The sequence below is a fragment of the Aotus nancymaae genome, unplaced genomic scaffold (assembly GCF_030222135.1).
Source record: "Aotus nancymaae isolate 86718 unplaced genomic scaffold, 86718_ANA_hifiasm-v0.15.2.pri h1tg000009l, whole genome shotgun sequence".
Lineage (NCBI taxonomy): Eukaryota > Metazoa > Chordata > Mammalia > Primates > Aotidae > Aotus > Aotus nancymaae.
This window is the reverse complement of record NW_026988420.1, coordinates 23,685,010-23,702,747: the sequence shown is the minus strand read 5'-3', so window position 1 is coordinate 23,702,747 and position 17,738 is coordinate 23,685,010. Positions and strand designations below refer to the sequence as shown.

The following is a 17,738-nucleotide window of genomic DNA, read 5'->3' as shown; positions in this document are numbered from 1 at the left end:
AGCCTAGGCAACAGAACGAGACTCTGTCTCAAAAAAAAAAAAAAAGAAAGAAAAAGAAAATAAGATCTAGGGTAGTCTTCCCTTCTCCCCTCAGAGGAAATTAAGTATAGATTTAAAATTGATCAGCAGTGAGACCCTTTTGTCATCTAAATGTCTATCACTGTGATGGTGGGTTTTTGGGAACTATCTTTCAAACTATGTGTTTTATGGAAAAAATAACTAGTGTCATTAGTAGTTTTGATATGTTTCGACCCTATAAGGAAAGGACTCTCAAAACAGCTTATTGAACTCCTGTTTGGTAGGCTCTGTGCTAGGCACTTGTATTAGCAAGGATTAGGCTGGCTGTGAGTGACAGAAAAACAAAATAAAGTTGGTTTAAATAAGATTTATCTGTTCATTGTTTAATTAGTCATTTACTGAATGCCTCATCCATTCCAAGTCACCAAAGATCTGTAAACACAAAAGCCTTTGCTTTCTTGAAGTTTACATCTTAGGTGGCAGATATAGAGCCAAGCCAAGTCACCGTGTATCTTATGTGTGGCGTGGGCATCCCAGGGCAGGATTTTTTGCAGTTTTAGATTGAGTGGTCAGAGAAGGTTCTGTAGAGAAAATGGCCTTTGAGAAAACCCTAAAGGAGGTGTGGAGAGGCCATTTATGTTTGTATTTGAGAGAAGTATATTCCAGGCAGAGGGAAAAGAAAGTGTAAAGGCTTCAAGATATGGAAGTGAGACTGGAGCAGAGGGAGGGAGGGGGGCATAATAGGAGACAAGGTCAAAAAAGTAGTAGATCCTGTCAGGCATCACTGTCCATTGTAAGGATTTGACTTTACTCTCATGGGAGGAGCCACTGGAAGGTTTCGAGCAGAACAGTGACATCTGACTTAAATTCTCAAAGGATTGCTTTGGCTATTCTGTTGAGGAAAAAATGTAAGCGACTAATGGTAGAATGAATAAAACCACTCTGATGCTGTTAAAATAATCCAGAGGAGTGATAATCTTGGCTTGGATCAGGAAGAGTAGTGAGGGTGGTAAGAAGTATTTGGAAAATGAATGCATTTTGAAGTTAGAACCAACAAGATGCTGTCTATGGTTAGATGTGTGGGCCAAGAGAGAGAAAAGAGTTACAAAAACTAATGATTTATTGCAATGTAGGGGCAATTCAAGGAGGAAGATAAATTCTAATTGGAAATGTGAGTTTAAGCTGCCTACTAAACCCTAAGGAAACTTGTCCAAATAGGCCATTGGAGTTCAGGGGAAGGATCTAGGCATGAGAAAAAATTCTGACTTTTTTCAAGTCCAGCTAACATGTAGTCCCGGACTTGTGAGGCTGACCTGGTCTCTAATAGCTGCAGGTGAAAGCTAGTCTCATTTGAAGGTCAGTCAGTCTGCACGTAACATTTCCCCTGTGACAAAGTAAAAAGCAGTAAAATTGCCCTCTCACGTACATGTACACAGAACCATCATAATGAGGGAACATTTTGAATATTGTTATTAAACATTTCTGTTATGCACCTCTTTTTATTTAATATTTATACCATGGTTTTGAATATCTTATCTAGGGGAATTCTCAAATCTTATAAGCAAACATGATTTCCTTTGAGATGGGCTTCTCCCACTAATATACTTTTCTCTTCTAAAAAGCTGCCTGCCTTTAATACCCTCTTTGTGCTTGTAGAGGACAGGGCTGCCTCTTTCTCTCAGGGGATGAAACACTGTGACAGAATTGACTGGAGGCCTTTAATTGGTTGTATTCACTTCCTCCACTTGCCTTCTCCCTTTCCTCGTTCCATGCTCCATAGCAAATGAAGGCATTTTTCTTATAGTATTATGTAAAAACAACAAAAATAAAACCATCATTGCATAGAGTATAGTAAATTGATTAGGGACTGCAAATTCCATTTGTTATTATATGGAGTTCCATCAAGAATCAGAACAATGGAGAATGAAGATCTGAGTCAAGTGAGTCAAGGAAGGTACAACTACTTGGTGAGGATGACTGGCTGTTCACTTAGCATCACTTCTCTCTTTCTCTCTTTCTTTCTTTCCTTTTCTTTTTCTTTTTCCAAGATTTCCTTCTGTCACCCAGGCTGGAGTGCAGTGATGTGATCACTGTTCACTGTAACCTCAAATTCCTGGGCTCAAGCCATCCTCCTTCCTCAGCCTCCTCAGAAGCTAGGACTGTAGGCAGGCACCATTAACCCCTGGGTAATTTTTAAAAAAAAATTTTATAGAGATGAGGTTTCACTGTGTTGTCCAGTCTGGTCTCAAACCCCTGGCCTCAAGTGATACTCTCACCTCAGCCTCCCAAAGTGCTGGCATTACAGGAGTGAACTGCATCCAGCAGCACAGTTTCTTTCCATTTGTCTTTTCCTGTTATGAACAAAGCTACAATTTATTTTTACTTTGATTTTTTTACACTCTTGTTCTAGTGCCATGTCTTTTCATCGTAGTAATGGATTTTATAATGATATTCTAGAATTTAGGTTTTGTTGTAGACCTACTTAATAGTCAGGATTTTTTTTTTATGCCACTGAGGTTTGTTTTGGGCCATCTTGTCCACACAATTTTATTATTTTAACTTGCATTTGTAAAATGTTGTTATAGCTTTATAAAATGCTTTTATTATTACAATTGTCTAGGAAGAAATATATTGCTTGATCCTGAAACTAAATATTTTTGCACATGAAACAATTGATTCTGTGAGTGTAGGAAGGCTGATTTAGTTTGCATGTTTAAATTGTCTATGGTAATAAGTTGTTCTTTAAGCTTTCCTTAAAGAAATCAATTTCCCTGGATTGTATCATGATATGTAAGAGTAAGTGTGGCGTTTCTTAGTAAGCTTGTTATGAAATAATGACCAACACCTCCAGGAGATATTCAAAGAGGATTATTTTTTTAATTATAAATATTACTTTGTGTAACCTCTCTTCTACTTTCTTACTTGAAATCATAATCTAGTAAATCATAGAGGCCATGGTGTTATAAAAAGCATGTATTCATGATTGCTTTAAACTTAAATATTTATAGTTTCGATTTTAACTTTTATTCTAAAGCTTCTTTAACACCTCTGGTGTATAATTATCATAATAATAAGACACTTGGGGAAAAGTCTGTGTCTCAGATTTTAATGTCTGGGATATTTAATCTGTTGTATTTTCCTATTTCATTTTTAATGCTCTTATCTTAAGAGGTTAAAGTTAAATCCAAAACCCATTCCTTCAGCAAACATTTGAGTATCTTCAATACTTTTGTAACTGAAAATACAAAGATGAATGGTGTCTCCTCTTAGGGAATTCCCAGCCATTTGGGAGAGGAAGACAGATAAAAAGATAAATGTAAATAGAGAGTGATAATTGCAGAGATAGAGATAATTACCAGTTCTGATGGGGAGAAAGGGCAGTTTACCTGTATACTTGCTGTAGTTTTTGACTCCTTATAAAGTATGAATGGTTGTGACCCAGGGGTGAAGTGCACAAGGCAGATGGACACACATTATTTCCAGGATAAGGTACAGATTGGATGAAGAGGGATATGGGCAGGGGAACTATAAGCAGTATGTTGTTTTGAGACGAATACTTGGCAGAATATGAAGTAGAGCACCCCAGGTTGTGGGTTGGGCCTTGTTTAGGAACTCAGATGTTATATAACCAGTTTATTGACATGCATTGGAAAGGGGCAGCTTTCCTGATTGTCTGGAAACCCCTGTGCGCAGTGTAAAAATGGCACTGGAGAAAAACAGTAGGAGGCCAGAGATCAGAGAAAAGGGTTCTTGATGACTTTAAAAGTGTTAAGAAGGAATTAAGTATTGTTTGTCAAGTAAAATACCTCAGTGTTATGATTGTTTGAATCTGAGGATTGCAAGAGAGGAAAGGGTCAAGATCAGTAGGTTTATAGCACAAGAAAGGGAATTTATGGTCCTTTTGCCTCTGTGGTGGGGAGATTACAGACAGGGAGTTGGTTGGAGGTAGAGACTCCTGATGTCTGAAGTAACTGAGAGATATCATCTGGTAGAATGTTAACTGAGGAAAATGCAAGTCAGAACTTTCTAGTTAGCTCTGTTTCATGATGGGTCTGTTTTGTTAGTTTTCTTCTAAATAATGTATAGGAATACTGAAAATATGATTATTTCTTGGTGAGAAGATTGAAAGATAAAATTCACACATAGGTCACATACAGAGACACCGGTAAATTAGCACTTCTTTGAGAGTCTACAATTTAATACTCCCTGATGTACTTTAGATTTTTAAGACATAAAATATAGTTCCTGACCTCAAAGAACTTGACACATGTGAAAAATGTGGCTAAAATTATGTTGAAGATAAGTAAAAGAATTGTCTATAGAAATGGCATAATTGCTGAAAAAATAAAAACACCAAGGGAATTCTTTTTTTTTTTTTTTAAGTTCTAGGGTATATGTGTCAGATGTGCAAGTTTGTTACATAGGTAAACATGTGCCATGGTGGTTTGCTGCACCTGTCAACTCATTGCCTAGGTATGAAGCCTGCCATGCATTAGCTGTTTTTCCTGATATTCTCCCTGCTTCCGCCTGCCACTCCCACAGGCACCAGTGTGTATTGTTCCCCTTCCTGTGTCCATGTGTTCCCATTTTCAGCTCCCACTTATAAATACATCAGGGGAACTCTTAAAATCCTCTTTGGTTTTACCCATCAGATGGCGTACATTTTATTAGCCCAGAATTCACACACTCCTTTCTTTCTTCCAAGTGTGTGTTGGTCCTTATTTAAAAACCAACAGTGAGAGATTGGTCAATTACAGTTAAATCCGCTTAACTATAATGTACAGGTAATGTAATCAGAGACTTTTGATGAAGCATAAGAAATGGCTTAGTGGGATTTCCATCCGTAGAGTAGCCTCAAGAACCATTTTATTTTTTTGAAGACAGCTTGCTTACTCTTCATGATGTTGACCTGAAATGTTTGAATATTCCTCAAACATTCCTACTATTTTACTATTGAAAATAGCAGACCTTCTTCTTAGGCTGACTTCCACGGTACTATCCTTGGCCTGATAATGATGATATTGAAAATATGATGACTTTCTTTACCTTTTCTTTGATTCGAATATCACTTATTTCAGTCTTTAAGCTTTTCATTTCTGATTTAATTCTAATAATAAGAATAACATAGTGCTATTCTTTAAAAAAAAATTCTCCCTATATTATAGCATGCAAAGTTTTATAAAATATCTATGAGGTAAAAATATGCGGTGAGATCCTTCCCATTTCACTAATGTGGAAATCAAGCACAGGAGAAGTTGCTCCCAATCATAAAGAGAGTGGTTCCTGACCCAATGACAGCCACAGAATTGGAAAAGGCACAAGCCTTTTATGCAGTGGAGTAAGTCCCTCTCCCACCTAGCTAAGAAGCACTCACTCATTGGGGTGGCTCTATCTTCAGTTGCCAGTAGCTGGCTTCCTCTGAGGGCAGCCAAGGCTGTTAGGCACCTCTGAGAATGAGCTAAAAATGTTCTTCTCTTACACCTTCCGCTGGAATTCTGCCCTCTGACCAGATGTGTACTTCTGCATCCATATGGTATAATAAAAAGTAAATATTTGATCCTTGTCCCTGGTGTTTGACACAAGGCTCCTAGAAGTTTTGACATTTCCTGAGTGATAGTGTATTTTGTATGTTAATGTAGTGACTAAAGGCAGGTGGGGTATAACTTCAGGATGAAGACCCATCTCTGGAAATACGAAACATGTGATTGAAGGGTTAGAACTATCAGCTTATACCCAACCTCTGGCTGCAAGAGGGGCTGAAGATTGAGCTCAGTCACAAATGCCAATGATTTAATCAATAGTGCCGTTGTAATGAGGCTTCAATAAAGACTCTGAAAGAGGATAGAGGAGCTTCTGGGTTGGTAACACATGGATGTGCTCGGAGGGTGGATGTGCTGGAAGGGCATTGAAACTGTGCACCACCCTCATCCCACCAGTTCTTGCCTGTACATCTCTTCCATTTGGTTGTTCCTGAGTTGTATCCTTTATAATAAAACTATAATCAGAAGTATAATGCTTTCCTGATTTCTGTGAGTCATTCTAGTGAATTGTGGAACTTCAGGGAAGGGAGTTTTGGGAATCCCCAAATGTATAGCCAGACAGAAGTATGAATGGTCCCCTAGACTGGCAACTGGCATCTGAAATGAGAGTAGTTTTGTGGGAGTGAGTCCTTCTATTTGTACCGCCTGACACTAAATCTGGGTAGTTAGTATCCGAATTGAAGGACTTTGTCCTTAACTTATGGAGTCTGCACTGACTCGGACACCCAATTGGTATTGGAGAATTAGACAATTGATTGGTGTTGGAACAGTGTATTTGGTGTCAGAAAAAAACCAAACAATCTATGTTTCCTCCCAACATTTGCCCTGTGCTTTTTCTCACATGGGAGTCCCTGAGACCTACTGGTCTGTTCTTAGATCTTTTGCTAATTTGACATGTGTGCATAATAAAATTGGTTAAGCAGACTAAGACAGTATAAGTATGTGGTTTTGTTCAAGATGAGATACCGCTTTAATATGTATACTACTTAAAAAATAAATACGTATATATATATATAAAGTCATATATATATATAACTGCTCATTCACCCATCTGTCCAGAATGCTTAGGTATATATTCCCTGGATTTAGGCAGGGAATATGGATTGCTTGTGATTGCAATGTGCAAGAATGTACATGAAACCCCTTATGTGAAAATTATATCTGTCTATTTAAATGTTACTGACAGGGGTTATGAAAATAAAATGATAATTTATAATAATTTATATATAATGCAATGGTTAAAAATAAGATCTGGAATGAAACTCCTTAAATTCAAATTCTAGCTTCATCAGTTTTTAGTTGTTTGACCTTTTTACTTACCTACTGAGCTCATTTCCGCATCTGTTAAATGGGAATAATAATAATAATGCCTACTTCATGATGTTCTTGTGAGGACTGAATGAGTTAATTAATAGAAAACAGTTAAGACAGTACCTGGCATACATAAACAGTACATTTTACATGCTGTTATTACCATTATTATTATTTTATTGTCACTGCTACTATTATAATTACTGCTACCATTATACTACTAATACACTAACTTCCTTTTTGAACCTAATTTATAGCACAAAGTGGATGTATGGCTTATAAATGTTTCTGAGCATGTATTTACTTAATAAAGAGACAGGGTCTTGCTCTGTCACTCAGGCTGTAGTGCAGTGGTGCCATCACTGGTCATTGTAGCTTCAAACTTCTGGGCTCAAGCAATTTTCCCACCTCAGCCTCCATATTAACTGGAACTAGAGGCACATGCCACCATGCTTGGCTAATTTTTTTTTTTAATTTTTGGAGAGACAGTCTTGTTTTGTTGTCCAGGCTGGTCTCGAACTTCTGACTTCAAGTTGATCCTCCTGCCTCAGCTCCTAAAGTGCTAGGATTACAGATGTGCACCACCATGCCCAGCTTGCTTTTGAATCTTTATTTAATCAGAAATTGCAGAGCTATAGGAAGTATAAAAAGTGACTGAACCACCTGTAAGAGTTCTTGAAAAATGATAGTGGAAATGCTAATGAGACATTAAGGGAGAGATCAAATAGACTAGGAGAGCAAAAGGAATCTCTTCTGTAATGCACATAGAGAACTTTGAAAGAAGCGAAGAAAAAAATCAGAAATGAGAAGAGTAAATGAAACACCATTGGCCTAATCAAATAGAATCTTGGATAATTGACAAGCAGACATAAAAATGAAAGAGCATAACATAGGAATCAGCAGTATACAGCAAGGTATTGGGGAAATGAGTTAAATAGTTAAAAAGGTAAGAATTTGTGATTCTTAAACTTGAGACAATGACTCAGATAATGGGGCATATCATTATAGCATTGAGTGTATAAAGTCAAAGTATCACAGAAAGGGAATATATAAGAATTTTAAAAAAAGAAACCTACTGAGAAAATATACATGAGTATAAATCCAGACTACCTTCATCACAGTGGAAGCAAAAAGTTAAAGTACCATCACGCTTCAAGCACAAACAAGTATTATATATGTGGTTCTCTGAAGAGTTCAATCATTGGACTCCTTAAACATTGCATCTGAGGCTAGATTGCTAATTTTTTAAAATAAGAAAATATATTTAGGTTTTATTAAAAGCTGTTAATGTCAGAATACGAAATGTTATTTTCTGTACATCTAGGTTAAAAAAAAAACACCATTTCATGTTCTTATACGTTATTTTGAATGTCTCCTTACTATTTTTATTCTTCTAAATGAAGCTTAAAATTTTTTTTTAAAAAAAACTCAGTTCCATTTTGTTGGGCATTTAGATTGCTTCCAAGGATATTCCTGTCCTTATAGATGAAACTTGAATTGTACTCATTCTTCTGGATTAATTCAAATCCTAAGAATGGCAGATTACCATGAATTACTGTATATATTCTTTAAACATTGTTTTATATAGTTCACATTGATCAAAAACAATAGATTTTTTTTTAACCTAGAATTCATATGTACCTAAAGCAAATATTTTAAAAGTTGGTTTAGGTCATTCTGTCTTCTTTTTGCATTATTAAATCTTTTTCCTAGTGTCATATAAAATTGACTATGCAAAGATTTTCAGAAATGATCCTTAATGTCTGTTCTGCTGGGTGACCAGTATATTCTCATTGTGACACAGTGCCCTAGTTTACCATTTCTTCATGTGTACTGTGTGAGCCACTTTAAGTCAAAGAAGGAAAAATATTATTAGATAATAAACACAGATTGCGTTCAGGATATCAGTAAAGAAAGCTTGACATTTGTCATTATAAATAGCCTCTGATACCTTTTCTTTCCCACTGTAGATAAGTTTGGACAATAGAAAGCACTTTTCCCCATCTTTCCCATCTATTCACTGTTCCCTGTCAAGAGATGATTTTGAAAAATGTTAAAATTATATTTAAATCAGTTGAATTTTAAAAACAGTTTTCTTTTTGTCTTCTCTGAATAGACTGATGATTTTGTAGTATTTCTAATGGTCAAGAACACTAATAAAACTTACTTCTTAAGTGTAGTTTGTGTGTATAAGGATTTCGGAAATTTTGTCTTAGGTTTTGAAGACTGTCTTACTGAATTTCTTTTATAACTAGATATTAAAAATTGAAAGGTTAAAAAACTTAGTGAAATTCATTTTTCTTTATTTTATAATTTTTCTTACATTATTAAGAGTTTTTTCATGAATGTTTTGTTTCTAGAGTGTCTTACCTTTTATATATTATAATTTTGTCCTTTCAAGGCATTTAATATACTCTCTTTTAGTCTCTGTAGAAACGCTGGAAAAGAATTTGAGGCAGATGGGAAGGCAGCTTCAACAGCTTGAGAAGGAATTGGAAACCTTTCCCCCTCCTGAGGACTTGCATGACAAGTTTGTGACAAAGATGTCCATATCCTTTGATATCTAAATAACTTAAGTCACTAGTCAACTAGAAATACAATTTATTTAATATTTTAGGTCTATTTGCATAACCAGAGATCATTCTGTAGTGCCAAATTACAGAAGGTTTAACCCTTGCCTTTTTGCAGGGAAATTTATCAAAGTCGTGAATAATACACAAATGTATGTCTATTGATTTCTTTTTTTTTTTTTTTTTTGAGACAGTCTTGCTCTGTCACCCAGGCTAGAGTACAATGGCATGGTCTCGGCTCACTGCAACCTTTGCTTCCCAGGTTCAGGTAATTCTCCTGCCTTGGTCTCCCAAGTAGCTGAAACTACAGGCATGCACCGCCATGCCCAGCTAATTTTTTTGTATTTTTAATAGAGACAGGGTTTCACCACGTTGGCCAGACTGGTATCGAACTCCTGACCTCAAGTGATCCACCTGCCTCAGCCTCCCAAAGTGCTTGGATTACAGGTGTGAGCCACTGTGCCCAGCCACAAATGTATATGCATTAATTTCTATCCTTTTTTCCTTTTTATCAGCTTGGATAATAGTATGTTCTCTCATCTCTTCCCTGTCGTATGTCTTATTTCCTTCTGATGTTCATGATGAATTGAAAGGATATTAAAACTCAGCTTGAGGAAGTTTGACTCTAAAGTTATGATATGATTTAGATACCTTTGAAATGTCTGAGGAAGCAGATATAAGATTTCATAAACAGGTTTAACTAGTCAGCTTCACTTCAAGCATTGGTATATATTATAAATTAGTTCATGCTCCATAAAATTTAATATTTCCTTTAGAAATACTAGATAGTTGCAAAATCAAAATGGAGTTTATTATAGTCACTACTTGTATTGATATTTTCATGAGGCTTGTGTCCTGTTTAAGCTTTCCTTTGTATTCAGTTATCTTTATTATCACTAATTTTGTAGCTTAATCTCTAATGAGTAACTGAAGTAATAAACTTTTTTATTTCCTGAAACTAATGTTGAGTTGCATTGCAAACCATTTTGTGAAATTACAGACTGATATCTTTTGTGTTGTAATAAAATATTACTACAGTACATTATTAAAATCCCATGTGGACAAATGAAATCTGTATGAGAGATAACCCACTTCTAAAATGAGCTCTTATAAATAGACACTCCTAATATCTTAAACTGAGGTACTTGAAATAAAATGACTATTTCTCCTCTTTCTGCTTCTTCTCTCCTGAGATTTAGTGAATCACAAAATTAATATTTGGCTTGTCATAGATTTCATTGTATATGCTTTCAGCTTAATTGTGAACTAGTTCAATTTTAGCTTCGTTCACTGTCTCTTGTCGGGGAATATCGTAAAAATATACTCCAACAACAATCAATTCAGGCTAATGTGTTTGTTTCCTTTTGTATCTTCCCACCCATCCAGTTTCTTGTTTCATTAGGGAGGATGCCTTTACACCATTGAGTAAGGCTTTTTTTTTTTTTAAATAAAGGTGAAGTCTGTATTCATCAAAAAAAATTTTCATACTACCTTCTCCATATGATAAAGTATGCTTTTTAAAATAAATGTACTATTGCTGCGTTATGTGTTTCATCATCCTTAGCTTTTTTCTTTATCATGTTAAAAATGTTCATATGTGACAGTTTGTTAATAACTAAGTACTGTTAATTGAACTACTTATTATCGTTCCCTATAGATACAAAGCATTTTAGAAAAGATTTTGCTTGCATGTAGCTTCTGATAATACACTGTGAGTGCACTAATTATAAAGCTCGGGTTTATAGAACCAAGATGAATTCCTGAGCTTGCAGTAAGGGTTGTAGAATCTTGCTTAGCAGATGATCTCAGGACATATCTATACTTGTATTTATATGACACAAGAAACTGAATGATGTCGGCTTCTTGAAAGGTATGCAGCTCATAAAAAGCAACCAGCAGGAAATCAGAAACAGGAAGGATGGTGCTTTGTTGGAAACAATTTTTCATTCTGAGTACAATTATACTCCATGGACAAGAAAGCTACAACATCCTGTCGCTAAATATCACAACCTAGAAGCCTCTAATGAACTGATTAGCATTCATGTATCTCTTGGAAGTCAGATATATGAACAGTTGGTGCACTTTGCTATTGACAAAGCTTATAATCATAAATATTCTTTGCTGAGATTAGATTGCACTCGTTTGCTTTTCTTCTTAGTTAGACATACTAGTTTCGAAGTAATTAAATTCATTCATTGCAAGTCTTTGTTTACTTTAATTAGGAATGACAAGTCAGATTTTGCATATTAAATGCATTTATACAGATCTTATTAAAATGGCAAATTGTGAGCTTCTTAGATGTTAAAAATTGAAGAATTTGGAAGCCAAAATGCACAATTAATAAAATATATTTAAAGTTTATTATTAACCACTTAAACTGTTTATATTTTTCATTTTAATGCTTATTAGTCGAAGTACATATCAAATATTTGGTTCATTCACCAATTCTGGAAGAATATGTCTATTATTTAAGTTGTTAAGGATGCATCTCACAAGCACACACTTAAACAATTATGATTTAGTGAACTGTTATATCTGTTAATTGCATTTTTTAAATTATTAAGATACAATATTATTGTAATGTGAAATTTTACTAATAGCTCTCAATGCTAGTATATTGTATTTTTATTCTTTTAGTGCATGCTTACTTTTTACATACGCCTCTTCATATTAAAAAATATGAATTTAGTGCATCCTTTAAAAAGCATGCACTATTATTTCAAATATCATTGCCTTTTTAGTAATAATTATTACCTCTCATTTGCTAAGTCTAGTCAGAGCCTTAATTAGAGTAGAATAGTTCCACAGTAGCTACTTGCTTGAAAAATGTGAAACCAAATTCAATAGCAGTATTGTTACATGCAAACTATTATATGTTAGGTGTATGTACTTACTAAATTATCGGTGAGAAAATTAAGAATATGCCAGGATTTGTGTCATGTAGTGCTTGTTCCTTTCTCATGATCTTTAAATTCTGTGATATGTCTTATTTTAAGGAGAATAACAAATAGAATTTAGAGCATTGCTCTTGAAATTCTTCTTGCATGAGCACTTGCCTTTCTATTTTCTTCCTACTCCCTCTCCTGAGTCTTTCAGGAAAACTTATTTTGCTAGACATTTTTATATTTCTGTATTTATTACAACTTATGTGACAAGTTACTTGACTGCTTTACATGTTATATTCTTTAAATTTCTTCATTGAAATCCCACTTTATTTTCACACTTTTTTTTCGTTATTCTATATAGCAATGCTTTAGAAACTTCTGAAATCACTGGGTAGATGCTAAAGCCAGCCCAGTAAATTCATTGAGAGAAAGACTTATATTTATATTCTGCACTGCATAATGTACAGCATTTTTCAAGTAAAGGAATTTAGTATTTGAACTTTGAACTGTGGTGACTAGGAAGTAAAATAGAAGATTGGAATGGGTGAAATGTAAACTTGTGTAATACATAGCGCAGTTCTAAGAGTGGGAAATTGGGCAATCAGGTGATTTATCATAGCAGATTTTTCTTCTCTTGAATTAGTCTTCTCACTTTCTTCTCCTTTTCTTCTTCTTTGTTTCTTGCCTGTCTGCCACTTAATTCCTTTTTAGCAAACTTTTAAAATTAGGATTAAATGTGTTGCTCTTAATTCTCTCTGAGTCTCCAAATTTATAATAATTTTTTCTTTTTCTGAAGTCTTATTACACTTACATGAGAGTGCTACACAATGGAGGGCTCACTGCTCTTTAACAGTCAAGCCTCTGTTGTTTTAGTCAATCTCACTTTCTTAGCCAGGACTTTTTTTAACTACCTAACTTCTGTCACATTATGTAACATCAAAATTTTTTTTCTACATCATACTTACTACTATGTTGAAAATCTCATTCATTTATTTATTTGTCTCCATATTCTAAAATGTTTCTTGACAGCAGGGACTTTGCCTGACTTGTTAACTACTGGTTTTCCTAGTGCCTAGAATACAGTGGAACTCAGTAAACACTTACTGGATGGCTTGCTGGATCCTGTGTACTTAAGAAAGTCTGTGAAAGATATTAGACACATAGGTCTGATTGATGCTGATCCTTGTAAAGTGTGTTAATTGCAGTTATGGGCATCCTCAGTGACAGAACTGTAATAATGGCAGTATGACCTAAGAATAAATGCAGGATATATTTGTGGTAGGTGGTTTGGTAATGAGCAATACTGGCAGACCAGGAGAAGAATTTCAAGTCTTAGTTGGCCCATGCTAAATATGTGTCGGTCAATGCATGTAAACACAGATCTGGTTGTCTTATACCTCTCAAATGGGATGATGACAGTGAATCCAGTAGAAATTAATGATAATTTGGCCTCAGTGTTGGTAAAGGACACAACAAAATAGGTTTCTCAAAACATCAAGTAATTGGACTTATATCAATATTTTTATAATGAATTTTATGAAATTTTTATTTTGTTAAGTATCTCACATATTTTTCCAAAGCTCTTGATAAATACAGAACTTTGAGTTTAACAGTTTGCACAAGGACAACTAACCACATTTGCTTTTTCTTTTAGATGATGATGATGATGATGATGAATATGAATTCAAGTTCTTTCATATGCTAGTCTACATTTACTCCCTACCTGGCAGTAGTGCTGTCTCTTCTTTCCTTATCTTTCATTGTTTTTCTCAAAGTGAAGGGCCTGCATCAGTTTCCTTATTTCATCCTCTGGTGGTGAAAGATCTGGCCAGAAGAACCATGTCTTTTTGAAATTGTGGGCAAAAAAAAATTTAGATATCAAAATTATATTTTTAGTTTCTTTTTCCTGGCCTGCCTGAATCTCGTTTTTTGTTTGTTTTAAAATATAAATCCCGTTTTTGTTTTAAATTTTAAATTTGTTTAAAATTTTTGTTTTAAAAATGGCCAAAGTTAATAAAAGGACTTCTGCAAATTTAACTATGTTCCATTTCTTTAAATGTCCCAATTTAAAAGAGCCATCGGCAATTATGAGTGATGCTCTAAAAGAATCATTTTTTCTGGATGTGGTATGGTGATGTTATATCTAACTGCATTCGCAATTTGTCACACAAGAAAGAAAATTTTATTGTTTATTTTGAAAATGTTTTCTAATGTCAGTGGCTGTCACATTCACATTAAATTCGTCTTAATTTCAGTGTGTTTTGAACTATTTTGTCATGAGTAAGTGACAGAAGAACTATATTGTCATGAGTATGTGAGAGAAGAACATTTCTGTATGCCTATCTGTGTAATCGTAATTCTGTATGCCTATATGTGCGTATGTGTGTAATAGTAATTTTTAATAATCTAATGCATAAAAAATTATATACCAGTTTTCTAAGAGAAGTTAAAATGCTAATTTGCTGACATAATGGAAGAAGTTTTCAGTTTAACTCTTAAAATTTTATTTTGTTTGTTTTTAGAACCTTAAATAAAGTTTAAAATAAGTGAGGGATAATAGTAACAATTATTTTTGTGTGCTACTAAATGCCCAGTCACTTTTCTGCAAACGTTGCCTACGTTAACTCATTTAGTCCTCTCAATAGCCCTGTGAGTTGGTGATATTATTGTTCCCATTTTACAGATATAGAAATCAAAGCACAGAGACATGAAGGCACTTGCACATAGGCATACTACTACCAAGTATAGGAGCTAGAAATTGATCCCAAGTTGTCCAGTTTAACTGTTGTGCTTAATGCTTGTACTCTTAATTTCAATATCATTGCAATTACTCAACTGCAACTACTGAGCTATAGTTTTGATCATGTATGGACTCCATATTATATATTATTATGGTAAGTTGGAAGAAACGTTTTTTGAACTTGTTGAAGAGAAAGATGAAATATATAAATATTTTCTAATGATTTCCCAAAGTTAATTGGAAATTGAATTTAAGATGTTGTTGCTATGCAGTATAGACTGACTTTAAGAATTGTTAACTATTAAATGTAATTTTAGAATTTTGGAGCTATAATAATGGTGGATATTAGATGAAAACATTGGATTTACAGTTTTTTTTCCCCTAAAGAATTACTTTATAAATTTCAGAATACCTTAACTATAGTATACAAATTTGTTATCACTGCAAAAGAACAATATGAGACACTTTCGAAGTTACATGGAAACATGGAGAAGTTATACCAGAATATAATGGGATACTATGCCATTGATGTGAAGAAGGTGTCCGTGGAAGACTTTCTTGCTGACCTGAATAACTTCAGAACCACATTCATGGTATGATAAAAAGTTTATTGTGTAAAAAGTTTTTTTTATTTATACTATCTTATCTCATTACGTCGTTCTACTTTTGTTGCTATAGGAAAACCTATTTTTTCTGATTTTGAAAGTTAGCTATAAAATTTCAGATTTTAAAATCTATTGAAATATATATGGTTTATTCTCCTTTTGGCCTTTCCAACATTAAGCTGTAATCAGACATTTTGATTGAAAAAGTGACAGATTCTATAGTTCTTCATAAAGACTCCCTTGCTGACTGATTACAGGGCCCTTCTGTAATAAGTTTTTGGCTATGAATTTGTTTCTTTATACTTAAGATCAATTTGTATTTTTGTGATATAATTTTACCAAATTCCTTGCAGCTTTTATACAGCTTTTTCCCCTTTTCTTAATGCATTGTACAATAAGCCACATGCAATTTGCCTTTGAATAGGTTTTAAATTTGTAGGGTTTCCTTTAGATACTTTAATAGGAGGTCAGGTCTTTGATGTGGAATCCTTTCATTTAGGCATTAAAAATATCTTTTCAAAAATATTAGCTGATTAGATGGGGGGAAGAAAAGAACCATACACATATTAAAGTGAGAAGGCATTGTTGCCTCCCTAGGGAAACTGGTGGTATATTTCTGCAATGAAAAATTGTTATTCTTAATAGAAGTGTAAGTCATTTCTGTATTTGAGCAATTGTTTGTCACGATAAAAAAGTTTTGAGGTGTAAAGAAAAAGAAGGTTGAATTTAAAGAACTGGTTCTTTTTAATCTCAGGAAAACTTTATTGCTGAGGTTGTTGAGCTTGGTTATAATTATTTAGTTAGGATTAGATAGCCTTTTAATGAAAACACTATTTTAAAGAAAAACTAGTCTTCAAGAAATACACATTTGCTCACAGTTCTAATTTATTTTCTCCACAAATTCAAAGCAATTCTTTAAATTATTTTTCACTATCAGAAATAAATTTGGTTAATATATTATATACCTGTATATTTCACATACTTTGCAATATATTATTTTAAATTTTGTAATGTTTTGTGAAGCAATATGGCTTAGTTGAAGTAGTAAAGACTTTGCAGTCTGAGAGAGCTAGATTTGGATTTCATACGAGTTCTGTGTCTATGAAGGCTATTTAACCTTCCTGAGTCTCAGTTTCCACATTTGTTTTTAAAAAGTAATGTGAATTCCTTCCCCATAAAAGTGTTGTAAGTATTAAATGAGATAATATATATTTAATGTTTATCATAGCTCCTGGCATATGGTAGTTGCTCAATAAATTGTTATTCAGTAAAAGGTTAATTCAGAAGGCTTGGGGTGCCCAAAACTTTCATATTCCAAAGAAAACTGTCCTCTGGCTACTAAGAGACCTAGAAATATCCTGCTTGATAAGGGTGTTTTATTTACCTTGGGCCTTGGGCCAACCTATATAGAGATGCTAACAATGTGATTTATGGTGAACACCTGTTTCATTTACCTGGGGCCCTGGGCCACACTATGTCCATTTGAACTCTTACTGAGCTGGAAATAGAATAGCTAAGATTAGTCTTCCAGGCAGTCTATGCTTAAGTGACTGACTGTCAATAAAAATCTTGACACCAAGACTCACGGAAGCTTCCCAGGTTTGCAGTACTTGGTACCTGTTGTCACATATTGTTTTGGGGATGATGAAGCATTGCTTTTTGGACTCCACTGAGAGAGGGCAATGGGAAACTTGGATCTGATTTCTCCTGAAGTCTGCGCTTTGCACATTTTCCTTTTAATCTGTATACTTTGGTATAATAAACCATCACAGTGAATATAATGTCTTTTCTGGGTTCTATGAGTCTTTCCGGCAAATTATCAAACCTGAGGGTGGTCTTGGGAACCTCTGACACAATTATGCATCAAGTATAAAATGGATATATAAAGTAATAATACCCTTCTATTCTGAGAATTTTCTATAAGCGAGGCATTCTTTTAAATGCCTTACATATATTATGTCAGACAAGCCACACAGTTCTTCTATGGCAGATAAAGAAGCTGAGGCACAGAGATGGAACATATCCAGCTCAGTGTTATACTGCTATAAAATGGTGGAACTAGAATTTAA

General features: G+C 34.3%; 1 protein-coding gene across 1 annotated transcript in view; it reads left to right on the top strand.

The window, feature by feature from the left end:
• Positions 1-17,738, top strand: part of LOC105727117 (protein diaphanous homolog 3) — a 345,513-nt gene that overhangs the window by 161,073 nt on the left and 166,702 nt on the right. Inside the window, exons 18-19 of the mRNA XM_064373482.1 lie at positions 9,294-9,418; positions 15,493-15,657. Coding sequence (XP_064229552.1) covers positions 9,294-9,418; positions 15,493-15,657 — 290 coding nt within the window. The remainder of the gene's footprint in view (positions 1-9,293; positions 9,419-15,492; positions 15,658-17,738) is intronic.